The sequence below is a fragment of the Chamaea fasciata genome, unplaced genomic scaffold (genome assembly GCF_029207755.1).
Source record: "Chamaea fasciata isolate MVZ Bird 193981 ecotype frontalis unplaced genomic scaffold, bChaFas1.0.hap1 SCAF_8, whole genome shotgun sequence".
Lineage (NCBI taxonomy): Eukaryota > Metazoa > Chordata > Aves > Passeriformes > Sylviidae > Chamaea > Chamaea fasciata.
Window position 1 is genome coordinate 20,703,504 of NW_027094093.1, and position 18,362 is coordinate 20,721,865.

Sequence of the window (18,362 nt, forward strand, 5' to 3'; positions counted from 1 at the left end):
ATATAAACTTTCTTTTCCCCACAGAACTTGAAGAATCGAGACAGAAATGCCCACCATGTTGGTATAAGTTTGCAAATATTTTCTTGATCTGGGACTGCAGTCCACATTGGTTAAAAGTTAAGCATATTGTCAACTTAGTGGTAATGGACCCATTTGTTGACCTGGCTATTACAATTTGCATTGTTTTAAATACGCTCTTTATGGCTATGGAACATTATCCGATGACCGACGAATTCAATAATGTACTTTCAGTTGGAAATCTGGTAAGTTTGTTGGGGTTTTATGTTCATGATTTGGAAGGAAATATGCCTGTAATAACTGAAAGAAAAAGCTTTAACAGCTTTTTGGATATTTATTGGTCTTCAGATATAAGTATCAGAACATTTTTGGAACTGTCAACCCTGACTCCTGTAGCTTAGGATACTGTAAAGTCAATATACTGTTGTGTTCTGCAAAACCTAATTAAAAATTTAAAAATTGGCTCCAATGCTACATTAAGTAAAGGCCATCTTAAGCAGAGTTTGATTTGTGTAACTACTAAACCAGGAAATGCCTTGCATCCATGAAAGAGACGCTATGCAAATAAATGCAGTGTTAATTTCTCGATCAATACAATACAAAGCTTTAAATTATGAATATGTTTTTAATTGCTGTTTCCTGAGCAGAAACTTACAATCGCTAAAAGATCACTTTAAAAGCGTTTCTAGAATTTTCTCCTGCAAAAGTCTTTTTATGTGGATAAGTGGATTGTTTTCTTTCTCTGCTTTATGTAAAAAATATCCTGCAGTACTTCTTCTTCTCTTCTTTTTTATTGTTTTTATCCTCTGATAATTAGTAAGATATATTTTCCTCATGTTGTCAGCTGTATTTTCTCCCTTTCTCTCTGCTTCAAAAAGATAAATTATTAAAGATTTCACGAGTTAACTTTTTGTAGCTCTCATGCTTTTGAACTGACAGGTTTGATCACATAGAAGTATCTGCAGCTACAGTCCTACTTTATCTCTTAGTTTAAGAATTGATTTCTTATAATGTCATTTTTAATAATCCTTGTTTTGTAATGAGAAACAAATAGATCATGTAAATAACTATAGAATTTAGGAGAGAGAATGAATAGAAAATTGTACAGCTGATTTTCATGTACTTAAAATAAGGGAAATGCTGAACATTTGTTTCCTAATAAAATGTAAAATCCTGTGTTGTAGCATTTTATAGCATTTTGTTTTCCAACCAAGAAAATTCCATATAAATCTTGGTGCACTTCTGACTGCAAAGAGAGTGTGAGAAAAACTGTCTATAAGCACCATATTTCAGTTTTAGGCTCCCTGACATAAACCCCTTCTGCAATAGAGAGGATCTCGGAGGTTGCCTGCTCCAAAAGTTCCACTTTAAAGCTCCTTGTGCCATTCTGATTGTTAGGAACCTAAGCCAGCATTTCAAACTGTATCATTCCTATGTCTTTCTCAGGGGTTCCAATCTTGTATCTTAAAAATTGGTAACCTTTCCCTCTCTGGTGTTTGTATCAGAGTATATTTAAAGACTGTTACAATCTACCTTGAGTATTGGTGTTCCTAGGCAGAGAAAGTCAGACTTCTCTTTCCTGTCTCCTGATTATCCCACTTAGATTATTATTCTCTTTAGCTGCCCTATTTTCTTTTCAGCTTGCTGGAAAATAGGTTATCACAAAAAAAAAAAAAAAAAAAAAAAAAAAAAAAAGGAAAAAAATCCCTAAACAACACCAAAAAATCATTTCACAGCAGGGCTCAAGAAGTTTTAATGGTGGCTTTAGTATGTTCCTATCCTAGAAGATGTTCTTCCAAGACTTCTTTCAAAGCTATTCAGAGTTATTAGTTTGGTGGGTCTTAAATATAATTCCCACTTCATTCAGCATAGAAACTCATGATGAGAAATCACTACCAGCAGCACTTTGTTTAAAATGCATTCTTAAATACTACTTTATTCCTGACATTGAAGTGTTTGAGCCAACCAATTTTGCCGAACTTACTGGGCACACCCAGGAAGAAGTTACTCAGCTTCAGGAAACTGTTGTACCTTAGTACATTATAAAGTATCTCAGCTGCTGTATCAACTGAGATACATTAGAATATACCATTTATTCATGTGGTATAAATAATCACAGCTCTGTTGAACTGAATGGCAGGTCATAGCAGGCAAGAAGCTGCCCCCCTGTAGTCTTAGATTTGGCCTCATTTGTAATTTGTATACCAAGAAAGAACTGTACCATATAATTTCTTAGAATGCATTCTGGTTTATATTAGGAAAAATCAAATTTGGGACATTGTTTGTACAGTACCTGAGAAAGTCCGTATCCTTAGAGCGTTGAAATTGGATTTTAAATGTTATAAAACAGAAGTTTATGTAATTCACTTAGTATAAAATGTAATGAATAGAAAAATTACCTGGTTTTCTGACACTTGTTAAGGGAAGGTGGACATGATAAATCACTACAGTAAATGTAACTATTTTTAAGTGTAGCTTTTGGATAAGACATAGCTTGAATTAAAAACCTAGACAACAACTAGATCTGGAGTATTATGTTACACCATGAAATAACAAACTGCCCTTTCAACTCAGGTCTTCACTGGAATCTTCACAGCAGAAATGTTTCTGAAGATAATTGCAATGGATCCTTACTATTATTTCCAGGAAGGCTGGAATATTTTTGATGGTTTTATTGTAACCCTTAGTTTGGTTGAACTTGGTCTTGCAGATGTGGAAGGACTATCAGTTCTTCGATCATTCAGATTGGTAAATATACTTCAGTTGATTTTTCAATGCAGCTTCATTAAAATAATTTTATTTTGTCTTAAAAATTTGCTTGATGCTTGCCATGATACTGATCCTGAGGACAGTTTCATTAGCCCAAATCCTTACTAACCGTGGTATCTTACAGTCTTCAGTGGGAATTGATAGCGATCCAAACAGTTAGTAGTGGGTGCCCTGGACCTATTTCCAATGTATCCACTGTATGTACACACTTGAAACATCCCGCTATGCAGAAATAAATTGACTCACTAGAGGTATCATGCTCTAATTGGCATCACAGGAGTAGATCTCTGTACATACTAGTTGAAAAGTTGTCCAGATTATTTTAACAGGTGAAACCTAGATTTCAAGTTCAAATCAGTAGCTTCTGTGGCCTTCAGTAAAAGCTATGCTTTGAGAATATCAAATTACAATTTTACAAATTTTTCCTGAGGGAAACTTCCATCTTCATGCTTTTAGACAAGATGATACCCTCTGAACAGTCCAACTAAAGGCATAGTTTGCATCAATATCCTTCCACAAATTAATGTTAAAATATCCATGTGTCTTTCTGGTTCTCATAACAATATTTTTCTTTCTTTCCAGTTACGAGTTTTCAAATTGGCAAAGTCTTGGCCAACACTAAATATGTTGATAAAAATCATTGGTAATTCCGTGGGAGCTCTGGGGAATCTGACCCTGGTGCTGGCCATCATTGTGTTCATTTTTGCTGTGGTTGGGATGCAGCTATTTGGGAAAAACTACAAGGAATGTGTCTGCAAAATCGCAAGTGACTGTGTGCTTCCTCGCTGGCACATGCAAGATTTTTTCCACTCTTTTTTGATTGTATTCCGAGTGCTGTGTGGAGAATGGATCGAAACAATGTGGGACTGCATGGAGGTTGCTGGCCAAGCCATGTGCCTTACAGTCTTCATGATGGTCATGGTGATTGGAAACCTAGTGGTATGTAACCAAAGTGTTAACAAAAGATGATTTGGCAAGAGAGTGGTCTCAGTCCTGAGGTGAACTAAGTGCTCTGGCTCTGCTTCAACAAAACACTTAAGCAGATGGTTTCAAGAAATGCTTAAATTTAAGCTTAAGAGCTTTTTTGGATAGAGAACAAAATATTCTGCCATGTCAAAATCCTAAGAATGTCAGAGTGGGCACTTAAGAATGCAACTAATTTCTCTTTTGGCCCTTTGAAAATATTTTGTGCTCCAAATAATTTTAGTTTATGGGCTCTTTATAAATCATTCGCTGTGGAATTTTTTTGTTATTTACACCGTATGATTAGTCATCTGAATGATCTAATCTTGGTTGTACGATGGGATAAATGAAACTTTTTAATGATGCTGAACAGCAAATTTGATAACTCCATTTTTAAGTTATGGGCTATGACACCACAATATTTATATACTGTGGGGAGTTAAGGAAACGTTTACAGATATTAGTCAATTGTACAAATATTTTTGAATAGTGAGCAGGACCTAAGCTAAGTGAAATAAGCTTGGTTTTTATGAGAAGAGAAAAATTTTTGAGCGTAGTTTTTTGGTTATGGTGAATTACTGGGATTTCAGTCTTTGATGTCACTAATAGGACATGTTTTAATAAAATAAATGTTATTTTTTTAAAATAAAGTCTAGAACATCTTTTTTTAAATTTTTCTGCAGGTACTGAACCTATTTTTGGCCTTGCTCTTGAGCTCATTTAGTGCAGACAACCTTGCCGTAACAGATGATGATAATGAAATGAACAATCTCCAGATTGCTGTGGCAAGAATGCAGAAAGGCATAGATTATGTGAAGAGAAAAGCACGTGAATTCATCCAAAAAGCTTTTGTTAAAAAGCAGAAAGCTTTAGATGAAATCAAGCCACTTGAAGATTTAAACAACAAAAATAGCTGTATTTCTAACCATACAACTGTCGAATTAAGCAAGGACCATGACTACATTAAAGATGCAAACGGCACCACCAGTGGTATCGGTACAGGCAGCAGTGTGGAAAAATACATAATTGATGAGAGTGATTACATGTCATTCATAAACAACCCAAGTCTCACTGTGACAGTGCCCATTGCTGTGGGTGAATCTGACTTTGAGAATCTAAACACGGAAGAATTTAGTAGTGAATCAGACCTGGAAGAAAGCAAAGAGGTATTCAGATATTTTTTGCATTTCTCTCCAATCTTTTGAGGGTCTTTGATATGTAGGATTTTTTTTGATTGCTTGGGGTTGTTTGTTTTACTTTTCATAAGCCATGTATTTAATTCTTAATCATTTATTTTGACACTTCTTCATAGATGGGCATAAGTGAGTGTATAAAGGACTTAATTCTTGATGAACAAAAGTGTGAGAAAGAGTTAAAAATTATAGCCTCCAAGAGGTGATAAGAGGCCAGGTAATGGGAGACTCAACTAATCCATAGAACTATGTATGGTCCCCATGGTAGTTGTAACAATTTGTAGGGGACAGTGCCTTAGCTGCAGTGTTATTCCACCAGAAATTTTTGTTTACCTTCTGTGACAAGGGTCCCATGGGAAGAGTGATAGATCTTCTCACAGCCTCTTGAAAAAGCAGATGTAAACCAGAAAACATATAGATAGTTTATGTGACTCCTTTAGACATTCCTTCAGACGTATGAATTCTTTTATATTTTAAAATTGTCAGCTCTTCGAGACCTAGATTCCCATAAAAAGAAGTCTTAAACATAGACTCTCCCACATACTTCAAATTCACTTCGTTGTTAAAATTTAAAAGTACGATCAGATGAAAATATCTAATGTTGCTAAAGGAAGCTAAAGCAGACTATTGATATAGAGCCTTTTTGAGAACTGTAATTTTAAAAAGCATAGTAAGGCTATAACTGTTCCATTACGTAACTTTGTATGTGGCTATTTTAGCAAAATAATTTTAATTGATTCAATGACAGAATTTGCAATACAACTACACCTTCAATGACTTATTTTGTTGCCATTTTAGTCAAATTAGAAAATTACCTTTCCAGACACTTAACAATATTAGTTTTCTCACTTGAGAAACCTTAGTCTTAACCAGCTAGTTCCCATTCTGGTAGCAATGCAGTTTCTTTACAGGATAGCTCATCTTCCCCCTTCTGTCCCACTGTTGTATTGCTCACAGTGTGCTTCCGGCACCAAATTTTAGGGTAGCTGAATTCTTTACCACTATCTTTTCAGTGTGTATTACAGCCCTCTAGTGCTCTCAGCAAAAGCTCGGTGTTAAGATAACTGCAATTTTTGGATCCTCCTCCAAGAAAGGAGACCTGTACAAAACAGCCTCTTCCCATATCAACTTCTTTTAGAGACAATGTTGTTCCCATTTCCTAATTAATATTTGAAACATTTATAATTCTTTTCCTGTTAAATATTAGCTAAAATGTCTATCATTAAATTGACTTACGCTTATGAACCACTGCTACAACAAAGGTTCTTAAAATTTCTTTCAGCACATTATGAACCACCCCCAACATGAAGAATTTCAAAATTAAACCTTTAAACAAAGATCCTTTGGAGGAAAACAATGACTTATCATCTACTCTCCACAGCTGCCTTCATGCTGTCCAGTCCAGTCTTCCAAGCCATCACAGAGCAGACAGTCAAACAGGAGCCACCACCTGGCTTATGACTGACCAATGGAGAATTGATGTTTCTGCTGAAACAACTTTTCAACTGAAAAGTTGTCTGCTGATGTGCTGCTGCCTGTAGGAACAGGGTTACCTTTTATTCCATTGAAAAAGTACTATGACACTTCTGTCTTATTGCTACCACTGCTTTAATAAGAGTTTTGCAGTTAGTGTTTGGGGTTTTGTTGTCCTCAACACCAAAAGGCCTGCTGCCACCTAGCACTGATGAACCCAGGAGGAGGTGACGTGGTGATCAGGCTTTTCCCAAGTAAGAAGAGACAGGATGAGGAAATGGTCTCAAGTTGCACTAGGGGAGTTTTAGATTAGATATTGGGGAAAATTTCTCCACTGACAGGATTGTCAAGCACTGGAATAGGCTGCCCAAGGAAGTGGTTGAATTGTCATACCCAAAGGTATTTAAAAGATGTGGCATCTGTGGACATGGTTTCGTGGTGGTCTTGGCAGTGCTGAGTTTACAGTTAGACTCAGTGGTCTATATTGCAGTTGTTTCATTGTTTTGTTTAGTCATACATATTTAAATGTATTTACTTCACAATTTTGCCCAAGTTTTAGCCACAATACTGAAGAGATAGATTGCAACCAGCTTCCAGCTGCATGTGTTGCAACAGTTTTTGGATTTATAGGATGAGAATAAGCTTAAGCGCATTCTTTTTTTTTTTTTCTCTTTTTTCTTTTTTTTAATTTGGTTTCCAACTTATGATTCTCTCTTTATGCTCATCATGTTGTTGAAAACTTGTTGATAAAACACAATCTGACTTTTTTACAGACTTAAACTGCCTCATCCTTATTGTTTGCAGATTCTGCTTCACTCTGAGCTAGACTTTCAGCAACTTTAATCTGGACTGACTAACCTCTGATGTATGGCCTTCTCTGCTTTTTTCCCTCATTCCTCTGAGCTCCCACCACATTTATGTAGCTATTTTTAGACTCTTACATGATTTTCAGGAGACACTACAAATTCCTATATATTTCTTTAAACTTCATTATTTCTGTGTAGGTCAAGAGATCATTGACACTTCTGGCTTGTTGTGGTCATACATCTTCTCAGATTTAGCACCATTACCCACATTTTTCAGTTTAAAGCACAATTTTATTTGAAGTCTGATCTGTTACTGATACACCTTCTGTTTAATAGATTCCTACAGCGAAGGAGGAAAACCAGACTGTAAAAATTTCTCAGATGTTTATCAACATTTTACTTATGCATTTACTTATTCCAGTATCAAATAATATTCACCTTAAAATTTTTACTATGCATTTTTGATGCTTCTTTCCTTTACAGAAGTTAAATTCATCTAGTTCATCTGAAGGCAGCACAGTTGATATTGGACTTCCTGCAGAAGAACAACCAGAAGCTGAACCTGAAGAAGCCCAGGAGCCTGAGGCCTGTTTCACAGAAGGTATTTGGAAGAAAAACACTAGTAATAATTATTAATAAAATTACAGAATCATTTTCTGTGTAAGTTAAGTATTAGGATTTATGAATCATATTACCCTTTAGTTAGTGTTTAAGCTCTGCTTATTAGCAGTAGTACTTTTAGTCCATAATATATTATGTGGACACTGATCCCACAATTACATTATCTGTTGGAAACATTTTACTGGAAATGTATCTCTATTTTTAATATAAGAAAAATATGGTATAGAAAGTTTTATTTTAGTATGTTACTGTACTTTCAGAGTTTAGTTACAGATGATAAAGACTATTTAAAAAATATTCTTTGCAGATATGTAAATACTTTATAAAATATACATTACTAAAACAGCTGTTTAGTGATAAATAAAAACTGCACCTAGATGGTCTGGTGCAAAATGCTAAATTAATCTTCTACAAATTGGCGAAAGGAGAAGGAAGAACCTTGTGTGCCTCCTAGGGCAAGAACAGTCTCACCTGGTGGACTCCTTCATTTTTCATTCTTCCTTCTGCTGGCCCACAATTCAGTAAAACCACAATCTGGTCATAAATGTTTTTGTAATGGCATTTCCTTGGGAGAAACCTTATGGATGCATGCATGTGAAGGAGGTGGGGAAAGAAACACTTTTTAAAACAGTAATATAAGAATACAAATGCCATTTTTAGTATCTGTAAGCAAAAGTTAGATTTAGGCATTGGAAAATAAATGCAATTGTCAGGTTGGATTACTTCTGGACATGGTAACAGATGATTCTTTAGAAATTTTCATTGAACTTGTGAGAGGTAGTACTGCAACAGTCTAGGATTCATCACAGAAAATACCATTCTTTATTACTGGTATTTTTCTACATAAAAGTCAACAGCTGAATCATAAAAGTGAAATAAATTAGGGGCACAAGTTAGTGAAATTATCTCGTACTGAAAAGCCCAGAACTCAGGTAAGATGCTTAGATTTCTTTCATGCAATGAATGCAACATTGTCTGAATTGAGTATCCTGAACAAAAGAAGGTACGGTTTAATATAATTTGCCCATATCTTACTACATAAACCTACCTGATGTTTGGATGAGTTTGTATATTTTAACTCTCACTTTGTTTTCTGTAATTTGGCTTCGCATTTGATGCACTTTTATCTTTTTGTGTGCACTGTACCGAGCACTTACTTCTTGATAAATGAGGAATACATTCGTCTCACTTGTTCATTTAACTGTAAATTCCAATTATCTCAGTGTTACTTTTTTTCCTTTGGTTTTTTACTAAATTGCACAGTAAAAATAGCATTGTATCATTAAAAGAATGCAAATCAACAAAATCTCTCCCTTTTTTTTTCTCATTACATCCCCTGTTCTAAAGGCTGTGTAAGAAGGTTCAAGTGCTGTCAAGTAAGTATAGAAGAAGGGAGAGGAAAGCAGTGGTGGAACCTTAGAAAAACCTGCTTCAGGATTGTTGAACACAACTGGTTTGAGACTTTCATTGTCTTTATGATTCTCCTCAGTAGTGGAGCTCTAGTAAGTAAAACATGAAGAGAATGTTTCCATGTTGTCAGAAAACTCCTTAGAGTTGTCTCTTCTAACACTGTTCTAACTTAACACAATTCCATGTCTTCAAATGATACAACTGAATTTTATTTGGGCCTTGGGAAAAATAGAAAAACCAGTCTCTTCTACAATATGTAGAAAAAAGAACAGACATAAGTAATTAGAGAGAGCCTAATTCCATAGCTGGAAGTGGCAGTGAAATGGCTCAGGCAGGGAGAAACAGCATATGAAGAAGAAAACATACTAAACTTTATTTGAGCACGCTCCCCCCTTTCACTGCTGTTTACTGATTCAGCTCAGGGGAAAGGACTGTCACTGTTGAAGTCTTTGGAACTATAGTGGCATAAACAGTTCAAAACCCCTTGCAAGGGCCAGGGCTGGCTTATGTAGCCCCATAAATTCTGTGTGCTAGAACAGCAAAAAAAGCTAAGACTGTATGGTGGGTTTTTTTGATTCCTTTCTAAGAATAAGAATTTATTATTCAGACTTAAAATTCAGCTTCTACTGACTCATGTAGACTGAAGGGACATCTGCAAAAATATGAATTTGCTCTAACAAAAATGCATGGGCAAAATAAAGGCAAGACAATCATAACAATAACAAATCTATACCAATAAATGAAATAAAACCCTAACTATAAAATATGGGTTTTTTTCAAAAATACAGGTAATGATGAAGAATAAAGAAATTGTAGATGAATTTTTAAATTAAAGTGAGGCTGTATGTACACACTGAAGTGAAGTTTCTTAGGAAACTATTTGTTGTAAGATAATGCAGAGTATATCTAGTATCTACCCTGATAGATTTAATTACCCTTTGGCTAATTACTTAGCTTCCTACAAAATAAAAAACCTGGTGTTTCAAAATTGTATTATAAGCTCATTAGACCACTCCAAACACTTGAAAATACTGTAAAAACTGTTAGCAGTTTATGGTAATACCTATCATTAGTTCCAGCTACATCTCTAAGAATTTTTCAGCTTTTGTTTGGTCTAATATCAACACAACCATCAGAAAAAAACTTACATGTAATACCATGTGACACCTTCTCTGTCATTTAAATTTCTCCAAATAACAAAAAAAGATCAAGCTTACGCTACTGAATTTTAGTTCATACAGCTAAGTGGAGAAAATCTTCAGTGACAAGAATTTAAATGAGAAAAGTAGGGGAAGGAGATCTGAAAAAGGTGAATTTCTATTACTATATTTAGAGGAAGTTTGAGACAAGATCCCGTGGTGTTAGTACCTCTCTTGTGAGCCTAAGGTGTGTCATTCAGAGAACCTTTATTTTGTGAAAACGTTTCAAAGATCATGGATTATCCCAAGCCTCTGGAGATGTGAGACTATGCTCTCCCTTTAAAGTCTTTTGTGACAGTGAAAAGGTCTCTTCTGTATCCACCAGCACTGTGTCCCATATCCACCGCAAGGCCGTGCTCCAGACAGATCTCAGTGTCATCACCGCCAGGAAATGTGGCAGCAGGGCAGGATGTGAGCTGCCTGCACAGCCCTCAGGCAGGGAGCAGACACATTGCTGCTGCCAGGAGCGCTGCCTGCTCAGCCTCTGGCATCACCCCACCTGTACAAATGTCCTGGCATGTCCTGATTTCCCCGTTTTTTGTGAATACGTGACTGTCAGGTACCATAGTGCCTGATGCGAGTAACCAGAATTACACAGATCTTAGCTTGATGTACGATATGCAAACCCTAATCATGTGAAATGACAGATGTCAAGTGGTTCAAAAGTAGGCTGAGTAGAAATGAATGTTAGTATCCAAAAATATACAAATCTTTGCAAGCTAGCAGATCATTCCAATTTTTTCAGCCTGATAAAATCAGTCAGTCTCCATAAGAAATAAAAGCATAATTGAAATTTAAAAACAATTACAGGAAAAAAATTTGAAGAATTTTGAAAAGCAGGAGCAATTTTTTTTTTCAATTGCCTAAAAATGAGAACACAAAAAGTGTGAATAACATAGCAAGGAACTCAGAAATTTTATGTATCTCATAAAATGTGACTTATAAAGCAGGTAATTGATCTAGGTGGGTAATTTTTTTAAGAAAGGAAGAACTTATTTTAAGATTTATAACCTAAATTTTTCAGGAAGCTAGAAAACTTAAAAACAAAAGGTAGATTGTATTGTCATTTTCCTGGAAATTTTTCAGCTATGGCCCCGGATTTTGAAGTTAGGTCTACCTACATACAAGCCAAATTATCTCAGTAAAATTCAGTTCAGGCACAACACTTGAAAGAGTCCATTCTATTTTTCACTATGGAATATGGTCTGAGAAGAGTAATTCACTATCAGCAATAAATAAATACATTTTAAAATATCTCTGACCAGTGGAGTGGTTGCTGTGTAATATCTGCTTCTTCCTCCTGTGAGCTGGAAAATATATTTCAATAGGGGAAAAAAAGGTACATACTGAGTTATCAGAAAAAGAAGCATTAGATAGAAATGACATACCCTTGCCTTTTCTTGATGATTATTTCCTTTTTTTTGTTGCCTTTTTTTGGTTTGTTGTGTTACAACCTGAAGTATGTGCAGTAACAAAAATAACATAGCTTTCAATGTTTATACTCACAGGCTTTTGAAGACATATATATTGAACAACGTAAAACTATCAAGACCATGCTGGAATATGCTGACAAGGTCTTCACTTACATCTTCATTCTGGAAATGCTGCTGAAGTGGGTGGCCTATGGCTACCAAACATATTTTACTAATGCCTGGTGCTGGCTGGACTTCCTGATTGTTGATGTATGTAGCACATTTCCTGGGTGAAACTTTTATATTTATCTGATAATTTTAAAACTTACTTTCTCTGCAGCCATAATATCTATTGATGGCAACTAGTTTATTTTTCAATTTGAAAAGTACGGTAGCTGGAAAAAGATCCATGTTTCTCTATCTTTCACTTTATGCTTGCAGCACTGCCTTGCTATGTTAAGAGAGACTGGAAGCTCTCCTGTTGAAGAGAGGGACCTCACATGGTAGCCCCCTAATAGCCGTTCGGGGGTTTATCCCAGCACTGCTGTTGAAAGAGGTCCTGCTGCCCTGCATTCTAGCCTGGGCTGCTCACTCCCACCCTCAGACCTACCGTTACTCCTGCTGTGGTTTAGGTTGAATCCAGCATTTAGATGGGTGTCTGATACACCAGATGTCGGACAACCACTGCAACCAAAACTCCTCTGGCAAGAAAATGAACATCATGTGCACAAATTTCAGCATATGGATAAATTAAGGCTCCACAAGGAAAGCAAGATCTACCTCTAGCACTTGTAGTGTGGTTTAATTAGTGTTGAAGTCCAATAAATACTACTGAGTTTGCAGTCTTCACAGGCATGTTTGAAATCTTTGCTGCAAGGGTTGTCTCATAGTTCTAGCTCTATGGTACTGTGCTGTATAATAGGAGAGAACATTTCTTGATGCATTGATAATTATGGAGCATTTAAGAATATCCCAAGTATACCCCCTGGGGAAAAAACCTCCAGTGTGCAGGAATGCATACTGTTTCTGCAGTTCATGAATTTCTGTGGATGAACCTCAAATACTATGTTTTACAGAGTTACAAAACCAGAATCACTCACTGTATTTTCAAGACAGTAATTTCTGGTAAAACATAAACAAAACCCAAGTATTAAATAAGATCAGTTTTAGAGTTAAGATTCTTTTTGTCCTGGTTTCAATGACTTAGGAATATAGACTGAATAGACAAAAAGAGAACTTTATAAGAATTTATTGTCCCAAAATACTGCCAAAAATCCAACACTTTCTCAATGTGTTCCCATCATACAAGGGCTAATCAGAGCATCAGAGCAATTCGTTTTCTTCAAGTGTTTTGGTTTGTTTGTTTGTTTGTTTTTAAATGGGTGTTTAAAACAATTTTGAGTTGTGTACATTGTGGTTTAAATATATCTAGGATTCAACTTCACCTATGCAGCTACAGATAACCAGGTTTCATACAAAGAAAGTACCCTCTCTCCAAAAACACTTTGCTCTTCAGTATTGAAATTCTCAAAATGGATACCTAAGTGACACCTACAACAAAGAAGCTTGAACAAACCTGCAAGCAGAAGCAGCTGTTCATTTTCTAAACGAATTTTCACTAATATTTGACCTTATCTAAATCATAATATCCCACAAAGCCATCTTGTGAATGTGAAAATGTGAATACATCATTATGTGAAGGTATAGTTCATATTCAAGTGTCTGAATTAGTTAATGATAAATGCTAGATTTACACACGTGGATATTTTCTTTAATTTTCCTTTAGATTATGGCAGCATGAAAGTTTTCAGTGATATGATGAGTGTGCTGGAAAAAGAAATTTAGATTTCAAAGGAACCAAGTTTCGCAGGTGCTAGAGCTGCTGAAAAGTTCAGAAAAGTTATTAACTTTTAAAAGCTAAAAATTTTGCATCTATATAATGCTTGTTTTTAAATATGAGCACAGTCCTAGAGTTCTTTTTACCTGATACATTGTTCTTTATAATGAAAGAGTACATGAGAACATTATGCTATTTTTGGCCCAATAAATAATTAAGGTATAAGAACAGCATAATGAGGGAACATTTAGGGGAAATGGGAAACAAACAGAGGGTAATATTTTGGACAGGAGCCACAGCAAATGTGGAGAATGTGGTATTTCGCACTGAGATAATATGGGGACATGAAATATTTAAAGGCCTGTCAAATTCTTCCACCTATGGAACTGTTCTTCTAAGGTCTTAGAAACAACATAGTCTGGGTTAATGTCACCTTGCAGAGCACAAAATTTCAGCAGTCAGGCAAAAGGATTAGTCAGTATAACTGCCTATAGCAAAATTAATCCTTTTTACCAATTTTTTTAGCAATTTTCAGAGGAGCAATGTTGTTCTGTGACCCGTGTGTAGTTCAATACAAACTTTAATCGCTTCTCTTTCAGTTGTGAGCAATAAAATGGCATTATCAACCGCAATTATTGATCTCGACAGTATTGTAAAACAAAGAAAAAATAAGACCAATACCTACATTGGTAGAAATGAGAGATTAATTTAATTCAGTTTCTGTGGTTTTAAATGTCCTCAGATCAGTAGAAAAGGATGAAATTCAGAAGTACTAATGTTTCCAGATATTATTTATCTTATGATGTTTTTGTTTGTTTACATATTCTTCTTTCATATTGCTTCTTTCTTCTTTTTTTTACGTGAAAGACTCCCTATTCCTGAAGAAAGTGATCCAAAATTAGAATCTTCTAACGAAGTGTATATCTCACATCTATGGTATGTAAAAGAGAGTGTACAATATAATAATTTTTACTTTCCTGTTTTCATATAGGTCTCTTTGGTTAGCTTAACAGCAAATGCATTGGGTTACTCTGAACTTGGTGCCATTAAGTCCCTTAGGACACTAAGAGCTTTGAGACCTCTAAGAGCTTTGTCACGATTTGAAGGCATGAGGGTAAGACAATGTGAAAGTGTCTGAAACTATGCATGCATAGAAAGAATACATGCATGCACAACAAGGAATGACAAGTCCATGCAGAAAGGCTGCACTATCTTTTTATCGCCTATCTTTTACTAACAGATAAGCAAAAAGCTTCATCCATTCACCTAAATCCATATGCAGTATCACATAGAACTTTCATTAAGATTACTTTACTTTCTAGCCAATCTCAGGAGTTTTTAATATGACTCTTTGAAATTGCCAACTATGAACTCTCTTAACAGTCTTAATAATAAATAAAATGTAACAAAATTGTATTAATTTCTTTACTGATACACATATCACAATATTTATACAGGAATCAAATTTAGCATTAGTTAACAAAGATATTTTCTCCTAGAAATTGAACTCCTTCATTTTTCTTTGTATTTTATAAACCCCCTTTAATCTACACCATTGAATTTCATTAGATGGTACTACAGATATATTCATATCCACTAGTGGTTTAAATCCATTTCTGAGTTTGGCTGACTTAAAAAACAAATCAAGTTATTTGATTCCTCTATGAAGTTACTGTCTTTGTAAGGTACATGCTTCTTTTATTTCAACTAATCTCTAGTCAATATTCAATACAATGTATATAAGGTTATTTCTTTCTACTCTGAGTAATTTAGAGGCCCTGCTTACTATTCATCTCACTCAAGAAGGCATTTTGACTTATTTTTTTCATTTGTTTATACCTTCTGTTCCTTAAAGCCACTGAATACAAACTAACTCTATATGCATGTCAATGAAATATGCTTTAAGAGAATGCTTTTTCCTGTGTCATGGAAACATAAGAGGAAACAATGCAAAATCTTTAGAAAAAATCTAAGATTAATGAAGTCAAACTGAGGCTTTGAATTCTCTTCCTGAAATTGTATTCAGCAGACTACCTATCTCCACTTAAGAATGCAACAGAAAATACATTGCTAACCAATTATTACTAAATTAATAAATTTCAGCTACATGAAGCAAATTGACTTTTAACAGTTTTCTCCTTATGTGAAACTCATAAAGTGACATTCAGCAGGGTAAGAGCTGGTCAAGTACTACAAAATATGCAACTATTTGATTTAGCCATTTTCTCTTTGTCTTTCTTTGTACATACTCTTCATGAACATTCAGATAAATGTATGTGGTTTTGTGCAGAGAACTGTTGGGAAACTGCTGTCAGCTTTATGTTTTCAATGATGTTCTGGTCAGCTGCAGTAGGACTGTAAGACCAATACAGATATTGTGCAGGGAGGAAAAAAATGCAGCTCTTAAACTGATATAGGAAGGAAAGGTCATTTCTAGAAAAATGTCAAAATTGATTGCCAAATGTTTTATTCAATTTTTCTGTATCTTTACATGATTGCCTTAGTAAATTTTCCAGTTACAAGATTTAGGATATTCCTGCATAAAGAAGCTGTTATTAAGATACCTGTCATTTGAAATCTATTTTCTGCTTTCCCCAATTGCTTGCTGAATAATTATGAAACTCTGCCAGAAGCCCAATCATATGATAGAATTTCAGCTACACAACATGAATAATTCATGAGCAATTTACTGGTTAGGAATCACAGACAAGCTTGGAAAAGCAAATAGGCTTCAGCTCTATCCTCCAATATTAATGATAGCCAATGAAGCACCCGTTTCCAGTCACTTAGGAGATTTGACTGGCCAAATATACAGAGGCCTTATAGTTACTAATCGCACCTCTGGAATTGTGGGTTTTTTTCCAAAGCACTTGGCAAGTATTCAAAACAGCTCACTGACAGTTGTTGGCATTACTTTATGAATGACTCACGAACAGTAAAAAGATTCAAATACTAAATAATTGACCAGCTCATAAGACTACAGTCAAATTGAAGTCTTCTGAGAAATTGAGTTCATTTCACAAGAATTCATAAAAAGAGATTCTTTTTTTCTGTCTGCAGAAAGTAAAAATAAAGCAGCCCTCTTGGCTTTCTTATATTGCCCAAACCTACACTGAGCTGTGACAAAACAGAGTTTTTATTCAGCATGTATTTAAATTTTAATGTTTACCCATGTTCAGAATTGTGCAAATTTGGCACCAAATATGTAAAATATCTTAAGTATTCCACAAGAGGCTGTGGATATAAAAAGCCCTGCATCATTTTGTAAAACAATTTGCCAAGTTCTCAACTACTTTAAACAATGTTTTTCTTAGATAAGTTTTTTGTTCTGGTGAACTGGAAGAGTGCAGCATTTTACACAGTCAGTACATACTAATGACTATTCTGTTATGCAGAAATATGAAGCACACTTCAGATTTTAAGTTACATTCTTAGAAGTCTTCAGTTATACTCTTTAGTTACAAGTTAATTTTACTATTATACTGTTCCATAATTCTATTTCCAAAGTGAATATAAGATATAAGAATCACCTGCACCAAAACAGGGTTCAAGCGATCCATAGCCTGTGCTTGCCTTAAGTACAGAAGTGAATTTTGCCATATTAAAGGCATTTAGAATATCTGCTAGTATACTGAATTCTGAGAAATTTTAACACTTTCTATATTGAATCTCAAAACCAACTCCACCCAGATGCTGGAAGGCAAAGTAAAGGATTGCTTTAATTTAATTTAAATTTCTGTCTTAGGGTTTATATTCTCATCTCAATTAGTGTATGTACTAAGCAGAAGTAGCTGCAAACTGAGATTTGAATATACCCATTGCTTTTTGTTTAGCTTTTTAGTACTCGCAGTATAATGCTTTTGCGCTAGTTCTGAATTGGTATGCTACTTGAAAATGTAGAATACTGAGTACAATTGCTTTGCTGAGTTAGAGAATTAAGTGACGATAAAGCATGCATTTGTGTCTAACTTCACAAAATAAAGCATGTCATGCCGTGCTTGATTTATTAGAGAAATAGTAGAAGGCAGCAAACAATCTGAAATCCACTTGCACTTTCAGTTTTGCATGCCTTATGCATATTTCTGGCTGATGGCTTTAAACATTTACAGTATTTCAAATTTCCAGTCCGATTTCATAACTTTTAAAACTAAATTAGAGTATTTGATGTCTTAAATCTCCTCTAAATTTCAAAGGGTATTCCTTAGATTCCCTTACCGGGAAAGTGGCAATGAGGCATTTTCAAGAGTACTCAAAATTTCATTAGTATGAAAGAAACATTTCTCATATAATATTGAGTTATAAAACATAGCATCAAGTGTCTGTCATTACAGATTCACAGCTAACAACAGGCTATATATTTCTGTTTCATGTTGGATACGTTTCGGCTTGGATGGGGTGGACCACTGGTTCCTCCCCTTATCTGTGTTGTGGGTACAGTATTTCCCCCTTTTCTACCCTTAATGAGTGCAGTCTGTCTAATCACTAGATTGTATATTAAAAGCTAGCAGGAGAGACACTTTATTTGCAAACCCCAGTACCAGTAAAAGTAGATTCTATATATTCACCCTCCACTGCTTCTCAATTGCTTTAAATCTTTGGAAATAATTCTTCAAAATTTTGATGTTAAAGAAAAAAATATGAAAATGAGCAAATGAGTCTTT

At 35.0% G+C, this 18,362-nt stretch overlaps 1 protein-coding gene across 5 annotated transcripts in view; it reads left to right on the plus strand.

Moving 5' to 3' along the window:
* The window catches only part of LOC136293347 (sodium channel protein type 1 subunit alpha), an 84,682-nt gene that overhangs the window by 46,013 nt on the left and 20,307 nt on the right, over positions 1-18,362 (plus strand). For all 5 annotated transcript variants that reach the window (XM_066190015.1, XM_066190012.1, XM_066190014.1 and 2 more), the window contains 8 exons: positions 25-263; positions 2,593-2,766; positions 3,370-3,726; positions 4,434-4,916; positions 7,706-7,823; positions 9,191-9,345; positions 11,961-12,134; positions 14,693-14,815. In XM_066190015.1, the coding sequence (XP_066046112.1) occupies positions 25-263; positions 2,593-2,766; positions 3,370-3,726; positions 4,434-4,916; positions 7,706-7,823; positions 9,191-9,345; positions 11,961-12,134; positions 14,693-14,815 (1,823 nt within the window). The remainder of the gene's footprint in view (positions 1-24; positions 264-2,592; positions 2,767-3,369; positions 3,727-4,433; positions 4,917-7,705; positions 7,824-9,190; positions 9,346-11,960; positions 12,135-14,692; positions 14,816-18,362) is intronic.